Source organism: Medicago sativa, chromosome 1, assembly GCF_051527215.1.
Source record: "Medicago sativa cultivar Bolivia chromosome 1, Bolivia_mono, whole genome shotgun sequence".
Taxonomy (NCBI): Eukaryota; Viridiplantae; Streptophyta; class Magnoliopsida; order Fabales; family Fabaceae; genus Medicago; species Medicago sativa.
The window spans coordinates 68,930,637-68,952,738 of record NC_140749.1 but is presented as its reverse complement, the minus strand read 5'-3'; the positions used below and the strand labels follow the sequence as shown (position 1 = coordinate 68,952,738).

At 31.2% G+C, this 22,102-nt stretch overlaps 2 protein-coding genes and 1 long non-coding RNA gene across 3 annotated transcripts; 2 read left to right on the top strand and 1 right to left on the bottom strand.

Moving 5' to 3' along the window:
* The first annotated feature begins 2,222 nt into the window (after positions 1-2,222).
* On the top strand, positions 2,223-5,088 carry LOC146956770 (transcription factor MYB14-like). Its single transcript, XM_085731367.1, has 3 exons — positions 2,223-2,476; positions 2,975-3,104; positions 4,036-5,088. The coding sequence occupies exons 1-3, from the start codon at positions 2,344-2,346 to the stop codon at positions 4,553-4,555; spliced, it is 783 nt and encodes a 260-aa protein (XP_085587493.1). The 5' UTR covers positions 2,223-2,343; the 3' UTR covers positions 4,556-5,088.
* A 9,269-nt stretch (positions 5,089-14,357) lies between these two features.
* On the bottom strand, positions 14,358-17,571 carry LOC146956769 (malate dehydrogenase). Its single transcript, XM_085731348.1, has 7 exons — positions 17,454-17,571; positions 16,629-16,787; positions 16,320-16,495; positions 15,358-15,635; positions 15,106-15,241; positions 14,899-15,010; positions 14,358-14,716 (listed from the first exon to the last, which is right to left on the bottom strand). Exons 1-7 carry the CDS (start codon positions 17,494-17,496, stop codon positions 14,622-14,624), a joined length of 999 nt encoding a protein of 332 aa, XP_085587474.1. The 5' UTR covers positions 17,497-17,571; the 3' UTR covers positions 14,358-14,621.
* Positions 17,572-18,161: 590 nt separating this feature from the next.
* On the top strand, positions 18,162-21,793 carry LOC146956768 (uncharacterized). Its single transcript, XR_015021065.1, has 2 exons — positions 18,162-18,211; positions 21,229-21,793. It is a non-coding gene; the product is annotated as an uncharacterized LOC146956768 (long non-coding RNA).
* Positions 21,794-22,102: the final 309 nt, after the last annotated feature.

The following is a 22,102-nucleotide window of genomic DNA, read 5'->3' as shown; positions in this document are numbered from 1 at the left end:
TTCTCACCTTCATCCCAAACCTCTTCACCTAAAACTAAGGCTTCCAACTTTAAATATGCCGATTGCACCGAGTAACAACCCTTTTCTTCTAGATTCCATCGCCACACATCCTCCTCATTAGACCACCGTATACCCTCCACATCCTCCATGAGACTAATAAGTAACTCTTCTTCCCACACAAACAACCTTCGTCTCCATAGGAAATTCCATCTCCAACCCCCCTCCAAAACCTCTCCTATCTCCCCCACCAAAGCCTCCTTTTGGTTAGAAATCGAGTAAAGTCTCGGATATAAATGAGCAAAGCTCCCCCGTTGGCACCATTTGTCCTTCCAAAAGCTCGTTTTCAAACCATTCCCCACCTTACGCACTATCTCACCCTTAAACCAACCAACATCACCAAAATTATCTAACTTTACCAACTCCTTCCACCACACCGAGGTGAATCTCGGCCAAGATGGAGCATCACCATCCAACATACACCCCTTGCAAGGACCATATTTTTCTTCGAGCACATCCTTCCATAAAGCATTATCCCCATCTAATAACCTCCATCTCCATTTGGCCAATAAACTCACATTCATCACCCTCACATCTTTAATCCCAATACCACCATTTTTCTTTTGTTGACATACCGTTTTTCATCTCACCCAACTAATTTTCTTCCCTCCACCCACTCCTCCCCAAAGAAATTCTCTTTGAATTCTCACTATCCTCTTCCAAACTTGAATCGGCAACTCCGAGAAGGACAAAGAATCTTGATTGAATACCACAAGACTTTTTTTTAAATTGCAACGAGTCTTGATTGAATACCACAAGACTTTTTCATAATTAAAAAGTCTTTTAAAATCTCTTAGAATCCTAATCCAATACATCCCCCTAAGTGTATGTTTCATTCCGCCCTATAAGAATTGATTTTGAGAAAAAATTGATTTAGTAAAATTGATTCATATTAAATACGAGTTGAAGATAAAACTATTTGTATTCAAATTCATTTATATAAAGTGAATTGAAAAAAAATCAATTCTTGAAATTTTTTTTTTTGACAAGAATCAATTCTTGAATTAAAAGCTAAAAATTTTAACTTTAACTATAATCAATTTTGAAAGTAAAATCAATTGTATTCGAAATCAATCTAATATGTCAAAATCAATTCTACTTGGATTAATTTTGGCCCCTCTAAAAGTGGAATACAACAAACATGCACTAATTTTTTCTCTCTCACTTTTCCCAAATCCTAACCGTCGCAGCATTTCTTCTTCTTGATCTACCAAAGTGGGGTGATTTATGGTCAATTTTGACCCGAAATCATCGAATTGTTTTTCTTTCTCTTTTAGTTAAATAAGTGATTTTTCACATATTTTCAGTTTTCTTTCGTTGAATTTGTGATTTCGTTGTCTAGCACGACTTTGTTTATTTTGATTTCCTCTCTTTGTGTTGTGTGTTTTTTATTTGTCATCTTAGTGCAGTGTTTATTTGATTCAGGTTGAAATATTAACTTTGATCAAGTGCAGATTCAATCAATGACTTTTACGTCGTCAACGTTGCAGATCTGGAAACATGAGTATTTTGATGACTCGAATTTGTAGACATATATACTCTACTGTTTTATGCTATTAACATGGATGCTGTGAGTTTGTTTGCATATTCATCCTTTTTTATTTTAACAATTTTGAATTTATATTTAATCGATGTACTCTATCAATTTGAATCAATAAATATTGTTAAGTTTTGTAAAAACAAACATACACTAAATCTCTTAACTCACAAGTCTCTATTGTAATTTTTTTTTCCTCTCTCCTTAAAACAAACAAACTATTAATTGAGGAGTTGAGTTGCTCAACTAATTTAAACCAAGTGATAATGAGTCGTAGGCCTTAAGTTCAAATCAAGTGAAAATATTAATCGAAGAAGTGATTACTGATATTTGTTAATTAATTAATCAATTAATTTATTTTCATTTGAATCTTTAACAAGTGGTCTAGAGACATTTGTTACCAAGACCCAAAATATTAATCCTAGAAGTGATTCCTAATATTTGTTAATTAATTAATTTCTTTACCTTTCCTTTTTGTGTGTGTTTGAGAGGTTCCTCCTTCGCGGAAACTGCTAAAAAGTTTGAATAGGAAAATGTTTATTTTTTTGTTTTCTTTGGACTATTCAAGTCATGGCGTGCGGAATATCCAAGGATAAATAGCCAACATATGTCTTTGGAAATGAAGTTCAAGAAGGAGAGAGAATATCAAGAGCTAGTTAAACTAAGAAGAGTGATACTATAGCATATACTAATAGTGCATTCTTCTTCCATATATTGTTGTTTCCATAAAAAAACACAAGACCTTAAAGATGGTAAGAGCTCCTTGTTGTGAAAAGATGGGATTGAAGAGGGGTCCTTGGTCTCTTGAGGAAGATGAAATCCTTACATCTTACATCCAAAAACATGGCCATGGCAATTGGCGTGCCCTCCCAAAGCTAGCAGGTACTTGCAATCCATCTATCTATATTTTAAGAAAAATCTTTCAAGTAACATAGGTTAAAAAATCTTTCAAGTAATATATGGGAAATTTCACACATCTATTTTCCATCAATTTTTTACAATAGTGCAATTTTGTATGAGATCTTTTGTATAGTTTAAGTGTGAATGATTTAGTTTCACCTCGACTCTGAATGTGAAAAGTGTTAGATATATAAAAGAGGTGATTCATAATATCTAACATCTTAAGGTTTTAGGCAGAGATTTAGCGTCTTCCTCTTAGCGATTCACCAATCTCCCTAATAATCTTAACTAGTTTTGACTTAACAAACATCAAACTTGTGACATTTCTTTGACAAGACTACCCCATCTTATAGTTAGCACCATTAAGTACCATGAACTTCATAGCTCACAAAGTTTCTTGCATTTTTTAACTTTATATAAAAAAATTGATATGATTTGGTAATGTTATGTGTACTAATTTTTTTTTATCAATTTTCTCAGGCTTGTTAAGGTGTGGGAAAAGCTGCAGACTTAGGTGGATTAACTATTTGAGACCAGATATCAAGAGAGGAAATTTCACAAATGAAGAAGAGGAAAATATCATTAAGCTACATGAAATGCTTGGAAACAGGTATTAATTCATGTTAATATCTTCTCTACAAAAAGCATATCAAGTCCAATTTTTAATTTACATGATTGCTTGTCCTAATCAACATGTTCTGTTTATGATAATATAAATGTTTGATTCGTGATTGTATATTTATTTAAGTAAGAAATGGATTTGGATTCATCCATCTTTTCTTTTTCTCTAATTGATAAACAAGATTAAAGTGGTGGGGACTAGGGACCATATGCATTATCAATTGTCAAGTTGGAACAAAATTAAAATCAAAAGGTTGTGTATACTAAATATAATGGATGTCGTTATAATACAGTGCCTTTAATTCTACTTTAAAAACTAGGTATGATCCCACCTTAGGTGCAAGTGGTAATATAAAAAGTAAAGGAAAAATTGATGTATCCAAAAAATGCACCCATAAGACGACACATGAAGCTATAAACCTATAATTAATTATGTACCATCATGAAATAATACAAAACAGTATGATTAAGTAGTCACTAGTGGAAATATAGAAAAGTTAATCTATAATAATAACATTAGACAAGTAAATAATTATTATAAAAAAATGTGAGTTGCAACTTCAAGAATCTTGATTAGATCTGTGATGTGCCTTAGGGTGGCAGTTTATGGCACATGCAATATTCATAAGATTCACTCTGTCAGTGTAATCTCTTAAGACAGTATCAAATTTTGTTGTTTTCTGATTCATTGCAATAAACAAAACTGAACGCGAATCTCGTGGAAATATTTGGTATATGACTATATATATATATATATTAATGAATCAATTTGATCCTTCACGAGGTGTTACACTTGTACATTTTAATCTCAAATTGACAGTTTAAATTCTCTCTGGGACGATCGTAAAATAATCATTAATGTATTCGAGTTAATAATAATGTTTTTTGAAAAAGTTAATTAATTGAATTATTATTTCTAGGTGGTCGGCAATTGCAGCAAAATTACCAGGAAGAACGGACAATGAAATAAAAAATGTGTGGCACACACATTTGAAGAAGAAGCTAAACCAAACAAACTCGGAAACAAAGAAAAGGGTGATCTCAAAACCAAAAATCAAACGTTCTGATTCAAATTCAAGCACAATAACACAATCAGAATCAGCATCTGCATGCACTACAAGTTCTAGTGATTTTTCATCTGTCACTATTGGTGAAAGAAAGGATATAAAAAGTGAAGACATTGAGTCCATGGAGGAGACAATGGCTGTAATTGATGAGAGTTTTTGGTCAGAAGCAGCAGCATTGGATGAAACTTCAACTGATATGAAATCAAGTTCTCCATTGACAATCTCAAATGAAATGTTGCCACTTCAATACCCTGATGAAATTCTTCCAGAGAGTACTCATGAAGATTATAATTCTAACTTGGATGATGGCATGGATTTTTGGTATGATATATTTATTAGGACTGGAGATCAAATAGAATTGCCTGAGTTTTGAGAGGGTTTTCCAAAGTTTGGCTAATAGAAAGTTCAAAAAAACATAGTAACTCCAAATTTTTTTGACAACTAAAAGTTTAGACGAGTTGGAATTGGGTACGGTCTGTCTGAGCAGGCCTCGGGTCATATACTGATAGTGTACACTACTCGGTAAAGAAATTCTCTCACATTGGCAACGAGATTCGAATTCATATCTTTATGCGATATAAAGATATGAGTTGTTTTTTTGCCAATTGAACCGTAGTCTTTCATTGCGACGTGGTAATTTCGGTTTGAATGTGACAAAAAAATTATCTGATGTGATCATTGTCTCCAAGCTAATGATATGTAATCTATCTATGTAAAGAGGGATTACAAGTGAAACATTGATTTTTCTTTTCAATGTATATTGTGAAAAACAAGAAGTCTTAGACATATTTTTTTATTTTTTCTTTAATTAGGAGTTTAGGTTAGAGTTTGATTGTAATACCAATAAATGATGTACTAAATCAGTAAGCGGAAGTATTCAAAATTTTGTGCCTACTTTTTAATAAAGTACACCATTCTATCATAAATATAAGCAAAAATTTATATTTTAGATTTATTAAATAAATGATGTATGTTGTCTTCAATAAAGATCACATACATACATCATTTTGTTCAAATTACATACAAAAAGAATTATAATTTATAGGGTTTTGCTAGAAGACACCTTTATGAAGGTGTCTTTTAGCAAGTATGTATTTGCTAAAAGACACCAACTAATTTTTATGAATGTGTCTTTTAGTAAGTTATAACTAAAAAGTTGATAATCAAACTTTAATGTGTGGATTGCTAAAAGACACCTTCATAGGTGTTTTCTAGCAAAACTCTAATTTATAATTCAAAATTTGCCATGCACATTTTGTTTTAAGCAAAATTATAATTTGTAATTTAGATTGCTAATTACAAAACCCTGACCCTAGATGCTAGTCACCTGATTTTTTGATATCCAAATTACAAATTATAATTTTTTTATTAATAATAATATAAAATTAATCTAAATTAAACCATATTAAATTCATTAGGATCAAATTTATTTTTTTATTAGACGTCCAAAATTAAACTGAACTACATATAATTTTTATTTGGATTGAATAAATTGTTACTTTCATCCCTAACATGTATTTACTCATTTTTCTTAATTCATGTAAGCTTGTTGTCAATTACTATTGTGAACGAGAATATAATCATATTTCATGAATTTTAAAATATTTTTTAGTGTGCATGCATGCACTTTAATGGTTTTGATCAAATTTGAAAAGTCTACTATGAACTTTGTTTAATTCCAACTTGCAAAAAGTGATTTGGTAGATGACGGAAAGTAAAATTTTGAGTTGCCTCGGTAACTGTTCATCAAAACAAGTGGATGTAGCAGTACATTTTGGACCACATGCAAATTTCAACTGCTGTACTAAATAGAAAATTATAATGCAGCCATTAGTCAATTAAATATTATTTTAAGAGTATCAAATTGATTCATGGAGTAATTTAGTGAATAATTGAGTGTTCCTGCAGCACACTCACAAAAATGCGTCAATTACTAAGCAAAGTTAATTAGTTTAGTGATTGTGAAATCCTTATAATATCAATGGTTTAAGCAGACCGTTGTAGTAAAAGACAATCAATATTCCAAGTAAAAAAGTTAAAATCCGAAAGGGATGTGAAAACTTGTTATCTTTAATCTTTATATATCAACCGACCCCATATTTTCTTATCTTTGACAAAGTTTATTGATAAACATGTACATGCATAGATTAAATGGTGAACTAATGATTGACCGTTCCTTTCAAAAAAAAAAACTAATGATTGACCGTGAAAAAAGTTTACCAAGTAAAATAACTAATACCACTTCAATGTTCTGCATTCAACTTTGTGATTAGAATTTATCATCTCCTATCAAGGAAAAATGATACAAAATTAGTGTGAACAAATTATTATTCAGGCTAACACAAGGTAAGACGAGGTCTAAAGCTGTGAGACATTAGATTAAATTCTAACTAGCTTATTTACCCGGCGTTGCCCGGGTTGCATATATAATATTTCTCTTTGGGTTGTATTATAATAAAATTAGGGTAGCCGAGTTTGCATGGAAATTAGGATATTCTGTTTGTAAACGTATTAAATAAGTGTATAAAATATTGTAAAAAAAAAAAGGCAACAACATAGGAATGAAATTGGTGCGATACATTTTTTTAGTATTAAATAAGTGTACAAAATATTTCCTTCAAAAAAAAAAGTGTACAAAATATTGTCAAAAAAAAAGACATGAAATTGGTGCGATGTATTTTTTTAGTATTAAGTAAGTGTACAAAATATTTCCTTCAAAAAAAAAGTGTACAAAATATTGTAAAAAAAAGAGGCATGAAATTGGTGTGATTCATTTTTTTAGTATTAAATAAGTGTACAAAATATTGTCAAAAAAAAGACAAAAAGGCAAGAGGATAGGAATGAAATTGGTGCGATGCATTTTTTTAGATGAAATTTGTTAGGTTAAATTACTGCTAACCTAATATAGCAGAAGAGCGACAAAATATTAGGTTAAATTGCTGCAGACCTAACAAAATTAATAAATATAAGGATAAGGATAAGGATAAAAAGGCATGAAATTGGTGGGCATGAAATTGGTGCGATGCATTTTTTTAGTATTAAATAAGTGTACAAAAAATTGTCAGAAAAAAAGGCAAGAGGATATGAATGAAATTGGTGTGATGCATTTTTTTAGAAGGAATTTGTTAGGTTAAATTACTGCTAACCTAATGCAGCAAATGAGCAGGAAAAATATTAGGTTAAATTGCTGCAGACCTAACAAAATTAATAAATAAGGATGAGAGAAGTCATTTTATGTGCAATTTTTGTCAAGTATCAAATAGAGATGATATAAAATTATGTGAACAAATTATTAAAACTATGTTTTGACAATGCCAAATTTTGAGTTTATAACTTACAACTTATGTAAGTTTATAAATTTATATGATAAAAAAGAATCGTTTGATAACATTTTGTTTTTCACAAGCTTGTAGCTTATTTTTACTAACGTGTACTTTAAAGTTTATCATTTGCTCTCTTAATTTTACCAATATTATATTACTTTAAAAAAAATTAAATATTAATTAAAATGTCTTTTTATATCATTTCATATTTATAAATTAGTTCAATTGTTAATTTTACCAAATACAATAAAGTCATCGGTTATAAACAAACTTATCAATTCTCTCTTGATTTTTGTCAAACAAGTATCATATGCGCATTCTATCAAGTACAAGGGCGTAGCCCTTCACATACAAGGGGTAGCCTTGGCTACCCCAAAAAATATATTAGTCCTGAATTAGTTGGTACGTATTTATATCTAGCTACCTTAAATAATAAACATTGAGATACCCCAAACAAGTTTAGTTGTCGAGAATTAGCATAAATAATAAAGTAAAAAATTACTACATGATTGATAGATTTATTTGTAATGGTTTAATATTTCTAATCGCAAATAGAGAAAACTTTTTTAACAATTAAAATTACCAAGACAATAGTCATAAACATATTAAATGGGCAATGAGTCTCTTGCAAATAATCTAATTGTTTACATTGGAGAAGACATTATCATTCTATTTTGTAAACAATCAATTATGGCTAAAATTGGCTTCTTGAAACACATTTTATACAACTTTTTTAAATAGTTATGGTCAATTTTTATCATTTGTTGCTACTCTAAGTTAATTTTTATGTATTAGCTAATTTTCATATTATTTTGTTTTTAGTCTCTATAGCACTTGCGATTTTTAAGTTAATTTCCTAAGATTTTGTTTAATTTTAGTCCTTAATTTTTGTTATAGAGATTAAATCGAAGACTAAAAACACTCTTTTTTGTAAAATTTTAAAAAATCGAGACAAAAATCGAATAAATTTTGTTTAAAAGCTAAACCTAAAAAATTATAATTTATAGGACTAAAAAAATATTTTATCCTCAAATTTAATGTTCATTTTAAAATATTTTTCTTTTTGAGGAAAAAATATTTTATTTTTTGTTAATAGTTGACCCCTGCATAAATTTTTTGCTAGCTTCGCCGCTGATCAAGTATCAAAATATAGACGAGGTCATAAATTTAGGTTATATTAGATGTTTAATGGGACAAACGAAGGGCCTAACTGTGTCATTAGTTATGACAAATCTGAGTCATGTTAAAGACTATATATTTTTTGGACAATGGCAAAAAAAAACTATTTACATCTCCAAATTTTCAACACTACACTGAATATAATTTTTTTCGTTCATAGTTTACATTTGTTAGAGAAATTAATACATTGATATTATGACTCTCACTATACTATGAATTTCTGTAAATAATAATAAAACATATTTGAACCCATCATGTATATTTATTTTAGTGATTTTGGCTATCTTCTTCTCCTCTATTACTCTATACATTTTCTTTTCTTTATATTCTTGATGGCAAGAATGATAATCACGAGAAAATAGAATGTGTGTTTTTTCCTTCTACTTTCTACGTCTCTAATAGTTACAATCAATTTTGTAACCACGGGACACAGTGGCGGAGCTAGAAAAAATATTTAGGTAGGTCGCGTTTTCAAATAGGGAGAACTGAGAAGTTGTGTATAACGTAACAGAGGAAGGGGGAAAAGGCTGAGAATGCTGGGTGGGCCACTTTGGAAAAATAATATAATCTAAGGATATTTTTGTAATTTCCCTATAGAAAAAATTTAATTTTTTTGGGGGTGGGCCGTGGCCCACCTCAGCCCTTTAAAGCCTCAGCGACTGACGGGACATGAGAGGAAATGCTTTTTTTTTTTGGTACAGGAGGGAATACTATTTATTTTGAATTTTAAAATAAAATTTCCATTGACTTTAATTATCACTAGTATTTGGACCAGTGCGATGCACGAGAAGTTGATTATCTCATTAATTAATAAATGTGGTAGTTGATTATGAAATGAAATAATAGTTGTTGTTGATAATGAGTCAATGCTTCCAAAAGACGACGACAACAACAACCAAACATTATTCCATTAAGTCAGGTCGACTACATGGACTGAAATACGTCATATTGTTCAATCATAAACCATATTTAGATCCAACACATTAATATATGAATCTTTCATAGATTTATAATATCCACTTGAGCCGTTGAGCGCTTCTCTCAAGTTTTCAAGTGTCATTCTCTTTGTTGCCAATTTCGATAGATTAGTTTAACTTCTTCAAATAAAATAATGAGAAATGATATTTGTACAACCATTTTGTGACAACTCTTAGACAACTTTCTCTCACATACTCACATTTTATTCTTACTCTCTCTCATCCTTTTTCTCACTCCATTGTTTTTGACCAATAAGAAGAGAGAGAAAAAGAAGGTTGTCATAAAAGTTGTATCAAATGGTTGTTCATCGCTCTAAAATAATATCCAGCTGAACAAAAACATGATTTATTCCTTGCTACGACCAAATGTATGTTTAGAAGACTTGGCCTTCAAACTAGCATCAGGGCATTTTTCTGGCATAGGTATAACTCGGCATGATTGTTTATGGCTTTGTGTACAAGTATCTCATTTTAAAATGATTGTTTGACCAATTATTAATTTTATTATAAACCCTAAAGCCAAAAAGTATAAATAAAATCAATCACGGTTGTACTTAAGTCAGTTAGCTGATGTTTCTGTTCTTGTTATGAGTTAGAAACGATTTTTTTCTTCTTGATTTTTCTTGTAATACCGTTTTGTATATATTTTACGAATAATATATTAAATTAGTCTCTGACTTTGTAGAACGCTATCAAATAAGTTCACATGATTATAAAATTGCAAAAATGTCTCTAACTCTATTAAACTATCAAGTTGACTTGTATAACAAATTATCAATTAGGTCAATATATTCTAACAATTTACTATCATTTTGGTCCTTATATATTTAACAGAGATGAAACGTCATATTGAAGCCAATCCACTTTGGTGATAACACACGAAATTCCACTTGTGACTTGGTTGATTAGCGTGGTCCAATAAAAAGATGCCATCATCAAGAAGACTTTGTATATTCCTAAGTCCTATGAAGTAATGTAATATGGAGCATAAGAAAAGTGGTAATAAGACCATAAGGAATAGAACCCACCCAGCAAAGAAAAAAAGAAGAAAGGACCATAAGGAATATGAGTTCGGGTGATTTTAATTTGGATCAATTGACGTATTGGTCCAACTTAGACCACTTTTTTTTCACCATTAGATTTGTCTATGCACATAATACTATGATACACCCCCTGCACTTGATTTTTTCCTTTCTCTCTTCCAGTTTTCTCCACCAGGAACCCATACACTAACCATGACCTCTCTCACTTCACTGTACAAACTCTCACTAGTAATTTTTTGCAACTAAAATCACAAAGAGGACCCTATAGTAATACAACTAAAATCAATATTTATGCAAACAGATTTTGCTTAATTAACACAAACCTTCGACAGACACGCACATACTAAAACAACAGTCATCAACAGATCCATGGAGGTCTACAAACAAAACACATAAATTGAAGGAACATTTTCTTAAAGAAATAATAGGTGTGAGGTAAAATTGTAGCAATAAATTATCTTGGAAATCATGTTGATGATTGTTGTTAATTAAGTGAAGCAATATGATAAATATTAAGTATTGGGGATTTGGAAAGAGAAGGTGGATGAACCTAAGATCGAGTGGATAAAAATTATTTTACCAAAGATAAGTTAAATATAATATCAAAAAACATATGTTTTGATTTATATGGTTTGATATAGAAATGATGATTGACCCTTTATAAACTTGCATATTCACTCTTTTTCTTATTATGTATCATCACTCATCGATTTCTCGCAAGCAACAATGTGGTGGTCGGAACTCGAAACACGGCGGAGGACGGTTGAGGGTCGCCAGCTTGTATTGTGAAGTGAGAGAGGTGGTGGTTGGTGTATGGGTTCCTGATGGAGAAAACAGGAAGAGAAAAGGGGGAAAAAATCAAGTGCGGGTGGTGTATTGTGCATAGATGAATCTAATGGTGAGAAATTGTGGTCCAAGTTGGACCTATACTTCCATGGGTGCAAACTAATTGGACCCTATGAGTTCCGAAAGTGACCTTCAATGCCACTCATGTAACTCAAAATCCACCTTTCATAAATGGGATCAAGAAACCACAATATAAGAAATTTATATAGGAATTTCCAGTGAAAAATAGTTCATGAAATGACTAATCCTGTTATATAAGTCAAGTCATCTATGATGAGATGGTCACATAGTAATAATTCTTCTATATGAATGATATATCGCAAAGAGACGTCCCTTTTCATCGATTATTATGCACATATACATGTAAAGGAGTGAGTTGTTGGAAGAAATGTGGTTCACACTTTAAGTTCAATTATGAACTCCAATATTGTTGACTAATCTTGTGCCATCAATTATCAATGTCTGTGAAGAAATTAATAATACAACTTTTTTTAGGGAAAATTAATAATACAACTAAAAGGAATGAAATGTGATAAGTCATAGTTTTCGTGATTTTTAAGTGTTTATTTCAATATAATTTTGTGTGTTTTTGTCACTTTATAGAACTAGTTTACTTCAATTCAAATGTTTGTGTTTTAATTTCAGGTTAAAATAAATGAAGAACAATGATTGTGGACCAAGTCAAATGTTAAAAGCCAAGAAAAAGCTGAAAAATCAAGTTTCTAGTGCATTTTCATCGCGCACGGTCGTGCCTCACTTTGCACTGACCGTGCGCCCCTTTCCCTCAGACTGTGCCTGCAATTGTCGAGCATCACGCACGGACCGTGCGCATTACACGCACGACCGTGCGTCCCTTCAGTGGCCAGTTTTGGCCGTTTTCACACTAGGTACGGTCGTGTGCCTCTTAGGCACGACCATGCGTCCCTCTCAGGCTGTTTTAGCTGTTACAAACTCTTGGAATTTTGCCATTAAAGCCTTGTAATTCGTGGTTAATGATTTGTCTGAAGTTTTAGGCTATAAATAGGAGTCTAATGAGACTAAAAAACCACCTTGGATCATTGTGAACTCACTATATTCTTGCAATCAATGTTTGTCATTTTGTTCTAAGCTTTTGCTATTATTTTCTGCACTTTTACATTTTGTTGTTTACTTTCTTGCTCTTTACATTCTTGCAATTTATATTCAGCCATTTACTTTTATGTCTCTCCATTTCATGTCTTTTATTTTATTTTCTTTGTCTACAATGAACATGAGTGAGTAGACTCTGTAGGCTTGGGATTGTTGGAAGGTCTAATGACTAAATCCTATTCAAACCAAGTCTAGAACCTTTTTCTATTTAAATTCTTTTCTATCTAATCTCATCATCTTTAAGTCATATTTCAAATAACAATCGAAGGATCGAAATATGAAGATTGTTATTGGAACAAATGAGATTAGACAAACTAAGCAAAACATGAGAATAGTTTTGTGAACTTTGAGACATTAAGATTAAAACTTAAAGGATCTCAATAACAACCAACCATGAGAATAGGTTTGATTGTTATAGAGATACATTCGTGGCTTCTGAAAGGAAACATGAATTACCAATGATAATCTTGTCTTAAGAAAATGAATTTAACATAGATTAAAGAAATAGATAAGGAATTTGTTTAGTTTATCATTAAGATCGACCACAATCCTAAGGCTTTTTATATCATTTGAATTTCAAAACCAAGAAACTATTGAACTTTTAAACTCTAAACATTTCAGCTAATCATAATTGAAAATGAAATCAGTAATTACATATAACTCCATGTGGACGATATTTTTACTACCCGATAAGAACCGTACATTTGCGGTTTCGTGTCAAAATTGAACGTAAATAAACATGCAGCTTGTTTGTGGCCTATTATATCACTATGCCTATATATTAATATAGTTGGGGTATTACTTTGAAATAAAAAATATACTTTCTCTTATCTCTATTATAAGCAAACCTTTACTTTTTAGATACATTTAGATACATTAAATAATTAATGTATTTAGTCAGACTAAATACATTAATTATTTAATGTATCTAAAAAATGAATTTTTATTTATAATAGTGACCAAAGGAAATGTATGTTAGTAATTTTTTTGGATCAAGTAGTATAGTTATTGAAATATGGAGAAGTAGGGTGTCCGAGATTCAAACCCCGACCTCTACATATAATATGCAAATATCATATAATATGCAAATATCCCTAACAATTGAGTTAAGCTCACGGAATAGTATAGTGATTGTTATGTTGTGAGTGAAGATAAAATCACCAAACTCTTGATCACTTTACTCATTAACTCTTCCATCCAACCAACAATCAAATCAACCTTATATCTTCTTACAGTCGGGGTATTGATTGACACAATGTTAAAATTAACATAACCAATTTTTAATAACTTGTTACATTTAATTTAGATAAAATGTCCGTGTAAAAATAATTTATACATGAATTTAATGGTGCATCAACATATCCTTAAATATATGTGTAGAATATCTTTACATTGAGAATATATGTAAATTAAACTATGATTTATTTATAAAATATGAAATTAAAAAAATTCAATCATCAACTCATACTATACTGGCTTGATAAAATGCATTCACAATTTAAACATTTATCAATAAAATAGTGGTAAAATATCAAATACGGAGCATAACTTAGTTGGTAAGGACATTACAATATGAGAGGACGGAATTTGAATTCCGAATTTCCCACTTATTCACTTAAAGGAGTGAATTTATAGCCAACAGGTTAATTCGCCAAAAAAAAAAAAAAAAACAAAGAGTCTTCAAATTGTATGAGATTTTATCAACTTTTTCCAGAAGACATAAACTTTTCAAACGCGGTCATGAATCCTGACTCAAATGACATATGCTCAAACATTCTAATAGAAGAGATCACAGATTACAATTACAATACAAGTGATGATTTGCATAAAAGGCAATACCAATCCATCAAGAGTTTCTCAATATCTTAGAGCAACCTTATTCAAAATTGAGAATTGACAAACAATGGAACCTCCATTGACAAATACACAAGGAAACAAGCTGTCTAAGAGAGGCATGAGTAAGCCAAAGCCTTCTCCTCAGAAAGCTCTTCTGCTGTCAAGTCCAATTTTTTCCTTGAAAACTCATCAATTGATAGTCCTGGTTAAAAAATTAGACAGATTTAATTACATCAGATACATACACAAATCAAACCTTTATTTGCTATATAAAACAACTATGCCTTGATTTACAAATAAAAGACGGACAAACGTTAAGTATGAAGTATTAACACTTAAAACAACAAGAATTCAAGAGCCAGCAATAATTTATCAAAATCTTACCTTGAACTATTTGCCATTCGCCATTGCGAGTTGTGACAGGGAATGAATAGATTAGTCCAGCGGGTACATTGTAAGATCCATCAGAATAAACTCCCATCGATACCCAGGTTCCCTGATGATATTGCAATGAAAAGATAAACATAAACCTTAGTTGAAGCCATTCAATATAAAGAATTTGAATCAAAGATTGAGCAAGACATAACCAACCTCAGGAGTTCCTAGAACCCAATCTCTAATGTGGTCACAAGCAGCGCTCGCGGCAGATAGTGCACTTGAAAGCTTTCTAGCTTTAATGATTGCAGCACCCCGTTGTTGGACGGTAGCTATGAATTCTCCATTTAACCTTGACGATGAAAATTACATCAATACTTCAGTAAATGCAAAATGGAAAAAAAAAATGTAATAAATACGTAAAAAAAAGTTTAAATTGCAAGTCATTGTATTTGTCCATCAACATACCAGGCATCATCAGCCACGAGTTCACGGACAGGCTTTTCTGCAGAAGCAATTTTAACAGTTGCGTGGTTGACATCAGGGTACTGACTTGATGAATGGTTGCCCCAAATTATAACATTTTTCACATTAGAAACTTCAACGTTCAGTCTTTCAGAAATTTGACCCAGAGCCCTGTTATGGTCCAATCTTGTCAAACAAGAAATGTTTTTCTCAGGAATGGATGGAGCGAATTCCTTCAAGATCAAGGCATTGGTGTTTGCCGGGTTGGCAACAACGAGAACCTGCATGGTGATACAGAGTTTAAAGAAATGTAAGGAAATACATAAAATGTAATTGATGTTTCCAAAAATATGTAAAAAGGACTACTCATTTTCTGTGAAGAAAAGAAACAGATTTCACCAGAATGGAATCACAAGGACTTTGCCATATATGACCAAAATACACATGAACCAACCAGATGGAACCACTTTTTCAGCACTAAACTAAAATAAATTCAGTGCAGGTAATGTATTGGCTTTACACTTATCACCATCACACAAAAACTATGACAATAATAGCGTTCAATCAATCGATCAGCCAACAACTTAATTAAATTCGTATGGCATAAGTGCTTATGTGTAAGCTATTTCTATAAAAAACAATAAAATAAAGTCAAATTGTTTTCATATAAACTATGAACTGTTTTCATAAGCTATCCTGTAGAGCTTATGGAAATAAGCTGAAAACATCTCACGAACATGTCATGAGCTGTTTCCATGAGCTCTCCCAAGCAGTCTCACAAGTGCTTGCTTATGGTAGTATATAAGTTCAAATAAGTCAATCCAAACAGGTCTGAAAGAGATACATGAAAAAGGGGGAGGAGGAACCATAGAATGGAACATATTTTTTTTGACATAAAATGCGGCAGAACTAGAAATTGAAATTAATTAAGACAAAAGCTTGAGCATTCAGAATTAAAGGATCACCTTGCAGTTTGCAGCAGCATGTTTCTCAAGAGCAGAAGCTTGGGACTTGTAAATAGAGACATTTTTTGTCATCACATCTTTCCTCTCCATACCTTCTTTTCTAGGGAATCCACCAACCATAACAGCAATATTGACTCCAGTGCATCCCTCAACCACATCAGTTGTAGCAACAACACCTGAAACAAATAATTTTCACAATACCTTTTAATCTTGCAAAGCATTTAATCAACCAACACAATCCAACTTCAAACCAGAAATATGGCTGTCCAAGAAGTTCAAGTAACATTTAGCAAAGAATAAAACTCAAACCTTTAAGAAGAGGGAATGCAGCATCCACCAACTCCATTTTAACACCGTTCAGTGATTCGGCTGCTGGTGGGATGTCAAGCATGTGGAGGATCACGGGCTGGTCAGGGCCGAGCATCACTCCCCTGGCAATCATAGGGACAAGAGCATATCCAATTTGTCCTAAAATTGGCAAAACATTTTTTAGTACAAAAAAAAATATGCCTCAAAGATTTTATGTTGAAATCAAAAATTGCTTTTGTAAACATTTTAACCATATTTGGATAAACAACTTCACTAAACACTTACAGCATAAATGCTTAAAATGTATAAATGATTATGCATAAGCTATTTCTATATCAAAAGTTAAAATAAAGACAAATTGTTTTCATATATACTACAAGCTTTTTTTCACAAGTTATCCTAGAGAGATTATGGAAATAAACTGAAAACAACTTATAAACATGTCATATGTTATTTCTATAAACTCTCAAATAGGGAAAATACTACAATTGAGGTATACTATCAGAAAATTGCATAATTATAAGGGATCTATTTTTAACAAATGAAAGTAAATGCATATAAATTTTTTAAAAAATATATTAACTGCTTGCAACTACTAGGATTTTTTATTTTCTTAATTGATCATAGAGTAAGCACATATCATGAGAAATCAAGAGCTAATGCAATTATAAACCAAACATAGTTCTATTTCTAAATAAAACCAATCAAGAAACATGATACAAGGATCAGATCAGATCTGATAAAAAAAAACATATGATAATAAAATATCCTTAAACAAAACAAAAGACATAATTTTGAGAGAAACCCAGAATTTATTATGGTTACCTGCAGCACCAGTGACAAGAACACGAACAGGGTCTTTAGCCATTGTTTTTTTGGATGAAAGAAAGGAAAAACAATAGAGTTTGTTTGAAGAAAACAAGAGAGAGTTATGAGTATTTGTGAAAAGTGAAGACAATAACTATTTGTCTATTTATTCACGGAGAAGCCAATGCTACTCCTACTCATGAAAGGCGTGAAACGACACCGCTTTCGGTTCAGGAGATTGCTGATAAGTGGTACCATGCCAAGCAAGATAGAATATTCTCTTATTTTACTATCTAGCATGCCTCATCCACATATACAAAGCTACTACTATACTATACTATACTATGTCACATTCATTAATAATAATGCTTTCAAAATAATAATAAGGATAATGTTCATATATATTTCACCAGTAGAGACTATATAATGCGAATGCGATTTAGACATTTTTTTTTTTGTTACTACAGAGACTATGACTATGACTATGAAATGTTAATGATATGCTAATTTTTGTATTCGACTATCCCATTTGTTGTAAAGTGATGGGAAGAGCTATATTTTTTCTATCCATTAAACTCAAAGGATTATCTTGCTTAAAAAATCTAAGTTCAATTTCAATTGATCAACATAATGTTGGTCTTAAAGGCATTATACTTATGAATTATGATGCAAAGATAAACATATCGATCCCCCGTAACAGAAATAGAAAACATGTGTTAAAGTGTTAAAGCTTCACCACAAATTTGAGGTTTCACAACAATTAAAAACTTTGCAAGGTTAGATCAAAATAGTATTATATTTTCAGCAAGGAATAATAACAAGAGATAATATTATATTATTTCATAATTGTTGTCTTTTTTTTTTTTACAACAAAATAAATTTCATTCGTTCCAATGCATAGTTTTTGCCTTAAGTTTACCTATAAAATATTTTAGAATTTTTTTTTTTGAAGGAGGATATATTTTTTTTATTAAACAATATATGAAGCGATATTTGTATCTTTAGATCTTCATCATTCATTCGTTTTTTATTAAACTATATATGAAGTGATAATTGTTTCATGTACGGGTAGAATGAACTACATAAAAGCCATTTAGACTGTCCTTCCATGTACGTATCTCTTTTATTTGTTTTAATTTGCGTTTTTAATATGAAACTATTTATATAGATATTGAAACTTTTGTAAGAAAAAAGTATAGATATTGAAACTGGTTTCTTTTATTTACAGTCTTTATTTGTTTTAATTTGATTTTCGTTTTGCGTTTTTAATATGAAACTATTTATATAGATATTGAAACTTTTGTAAGAAAAAAGTATAGATATTGAAACTGGTTTCTTTTATTTACAGTCTATTCCACAACTTCCTTTGATCAAGAATTTTAGATATAGATTCACCTATATGTCATCTAAAATTGCTCTTCTCCTCCTAACAAAAAACGCTCACTCCCATACAAACTAATCAAAATACCCCCGCGTGATTCCCTACACTACTCTCGCAAACACAATTTGCTATTTAGCAATGTAGTGGACATTAATAGATGTATATATTATCAAGGTTGCATTAAAATCTATGTATTTTTTCGATGTTATTATTTTTTTTACGTAAACCAGATATTCTCTGTGCGCAATTGCAAAGGTTAATTTCCCGAACTTTGTGGGACCCAAATGGGTGGTAACCTCTCCTTAAGAGATTTAACGTTGTTGTATGCTTAAAGTTGAATTCAAATTTATGACCTTGATTAAGTTAGAGGAGATTTGCGTCATCTCATTTAAGCGTTATCGTGTTCCAATGTTATTTTTTAATTATGTGCGATGATTCCCTAAACTCCCCTCTTAAATACCCTTTGTCATTACCAATCCAGTGACATTAATGCATGTGAATATTACTAAGATTCAAGGTCGTTTATAGAGTTTTAAGGGTCTTAGGCATAATATAAGAAAATGGTCCCTTACACAATACATCATAAAATTTGTTAGCTCATTGTTGTGATTTTATTAACTCTTCATTTCATTTTTTTCCTGCTTTCCACTACCAAATAAATGTTTTTTTTAGGCAACATTTGAAAATAAATCAAATACTCCATAAACACCAAAACAAAATAAAATATCGTAGAAGTACAGAACAATATCACATTCAAAGTAGACTGAAATTTTAGTGCATAAGTATAATAACACCAAAAAAGTAAAAGTATATCAACACTTAATTAACTAAATTTTACATTGTTGGATGCAAAATTCTCCAATGTTAAACTCATAACAACAATAATACATGATACAAAATTAGTGTTAGACTTTTTAGAGGAATCATAGATACAAGATTATTGTTTTGTTATGAAAATTATCCCAATTTATTGGATAATAAATATCACCAATATTTTTAATATTAGTGAGACACATTATTAGGAACAAATGGCCCAAAAAAATATAACTAATTTCTTCGATAATAATTTTTTTGGCACATTATTAAGACCAACCAAATTTTTTTATAGGGAGGTTGTATATAGAAATCTTTGTGTTATATGGGGGTACATATAGCAAATCACGGCAAAAATATTAATAGACTTCAACCCAGCTATTCATCATGTCAATGTTTAGGGCCTTTATATGAACTTTGCTACATATACCCCCATAAACGAAATATTTTTATATACACCCCTGCATAAAAAAATGTGAGCCCCCTAACGGCAAGGGCCCTAAGCCGTCGCACCCCCGACCTATGGCCCAGGGCCAGCCCTGCTAAGATTGCATTAAAATCTACTGAGTAATTTTTGTAATGTTATGCATTAATTGTATGCACCAATTTCCTAGACTCCTCTCTAAAATACATTTTATCATTTATCAATGCAACTGCTAAATGGTAAAATGTATGTGCATATTATCAATGTAATTGCATTTATGTATGTGTATATTACCAATGTTGTATTAAAATCTACATATTTATGTATGTGTTGATTCTATTGACTCTCTTAAATACACTTTTTCATTTACCAATGCAGTGACATTAATATAGAGTTATTGAATGAGACTCACTTGATAATTTTTGAGATGTTGAGTTGGAGAGATTTGATACTTATCAAAAAATCGTTTAAAAAACTGTTAAAAAGTAATCATGTAAATAAATTATAAAATAAGTGATGCGTAAATACATGACCAACTTAAGCACATCATTGATTGAATTTATAATGGACATTGATCGAAGAAAACCCGTCAATCTGAACAAAACAAACACTCCATCATGACGAAAAGTCAAACAACATCGCACCAAAGCGGCAAACAAATCAACATTGTCGCACTTGGACGGCAAAGTCACGTAGAAAACACAAAAGAAAAACTAAAACTTTGTGGAAAAAAAAGGCTAAATACCTCTTTTGGTCATTTTAGTTTGACAAAAATATCGGATTAGTCATGGAAAAACCAAAACAATTATTTGTGGCACTCCGACTCCGGAAAAACCAAAACAAGAATTTGAAGTCATGGAAGAAGACAAAGATTTTGCACTATCACTAGTCTAGTTAGATAGGTTATGACACTTTTTGGTCGGTCTTCGTCCTATTTTTTATCGATATTACACCGACGTATTTTTGGTGGCCGGTTATGTAATTTGGATATTTGTGGTCAATATGTAACTAATATTATATATATTATATAAATATATGAAGTGAATTTTTTTTTGTGGCCGGTTATGTCGCGCCAATTATTGTTCGCATTTTTTGGTCTCTAATTATTCAACTATTTATTTTATCTTTCATTTGGTTTTATTCTCATACTTGTTATTCCATTATATTTTGTGAAGTGAACAATGTCTGAAGATGCACAGGTTTCAATTGAAGCTCATGTCCGATACGAGAGCGTGAGAAAGAAGGTTAAGGTCTTTTTAACCCCCACCGCCAAGTTGGACGAGTTGAAGGCACAACTTAATAGATACTTTATCCAAATTGGTGAAAATCAAAGAACATCTCATGTAATAGTACATGTGCCATGCGTGGACTTTGGTGAGGACATGGAAGAGGATTTTTGGAACCGTGTATTATCCACAACTTGTCAAAGATGATAGCGACATTGCTTACATGTTTAGTGTGATGGTTGAGAATAACATTTTGCATCTTTATGTCTGATCCGTTGAAGTGTAATATTTATTAACGTGTAATAGTGTAATGTGTTCGAATTTGTGTCTGTAATGTTGAATTTTAATGAATTTGTGTTATGTGTAATTTAACGACAAATTTGTGTAATTTGCTTTGTTTATGTGAGATTATGTGATTTTGGGAATTTAAGGACGAATTGATGTAATTTGGATCGTTTATGTGTCATTAAGTGTGATTAAGTAATTATGCGTCATTAACGACGAATTTGTGTAATTTGGATCGTTTGCATCGTTTATGTGTGATTATCTGATTGTGTGATAAGCGATGAATTTATGTAATTCGGATCGTTTACGTGCGATTATGTGATTATGTTGTTAAACTGGCGCAATTTGGTTCAATTATGAGTGTGTAAAGATTACGGGTCATTAATGACTTAGTTGCATTGAATGCTATGCATTAAATGCTGTCTGCTGATATATCAGTAGCAGCGTGAGTTAACTCACGCAGACCTGTAGCCAGCGTGAGTTAAGTCACGCTGAAGTTAACACATGTGTGACTTAACTCACGCAAGATTAACACATG

Bases quoted from the DNA above. Each gene is read 5' to 3' on its own strand.
- LOC146956770 (XM_085731367.1), top strand. From the start codon at position 2,344: ATGGTAAGAGCTCCTTGTTGTGAAAAGATGGGATTGAAGAGGGGTCCT. The intron at 2,477-2,974 runs GTACTTGCAATC...CAATTTTCTCAG, and splicing joins TGCCCTCCCAAAGCTAGCAG to GCTTGTTAAGGTGTGGGAAA. The intron at 3,105-4,035 runs GTATTAATTCAT...TATTATTTCTAG, and splicing joins CATGAAATGCTTGGAAACAG to GTGGTCGGCAATTGCAGCAA.
- LOC146956769 (XM_085731348.1), bottom strand. From the start codon at position 17,496: ATGGCTAAAGACCCTGTTCGTGTTCTTGTCACTGGTGCTGCAG. The intron at 16,496-16,628 runs GTTTGAGTTTTA...TATTTGTTTCAG, and splicing joins TGCATTCCCTCTTCTTAAAG to GTGTTGTTGCTACAACTGAT. The intron at 14,717-14,898 runs GTAAGATTTTGA...TTTTTTAACCAG, and splicing joins CGAATGGCAAATAGTTCAAG to GACTATCAATTGATGAGTTT.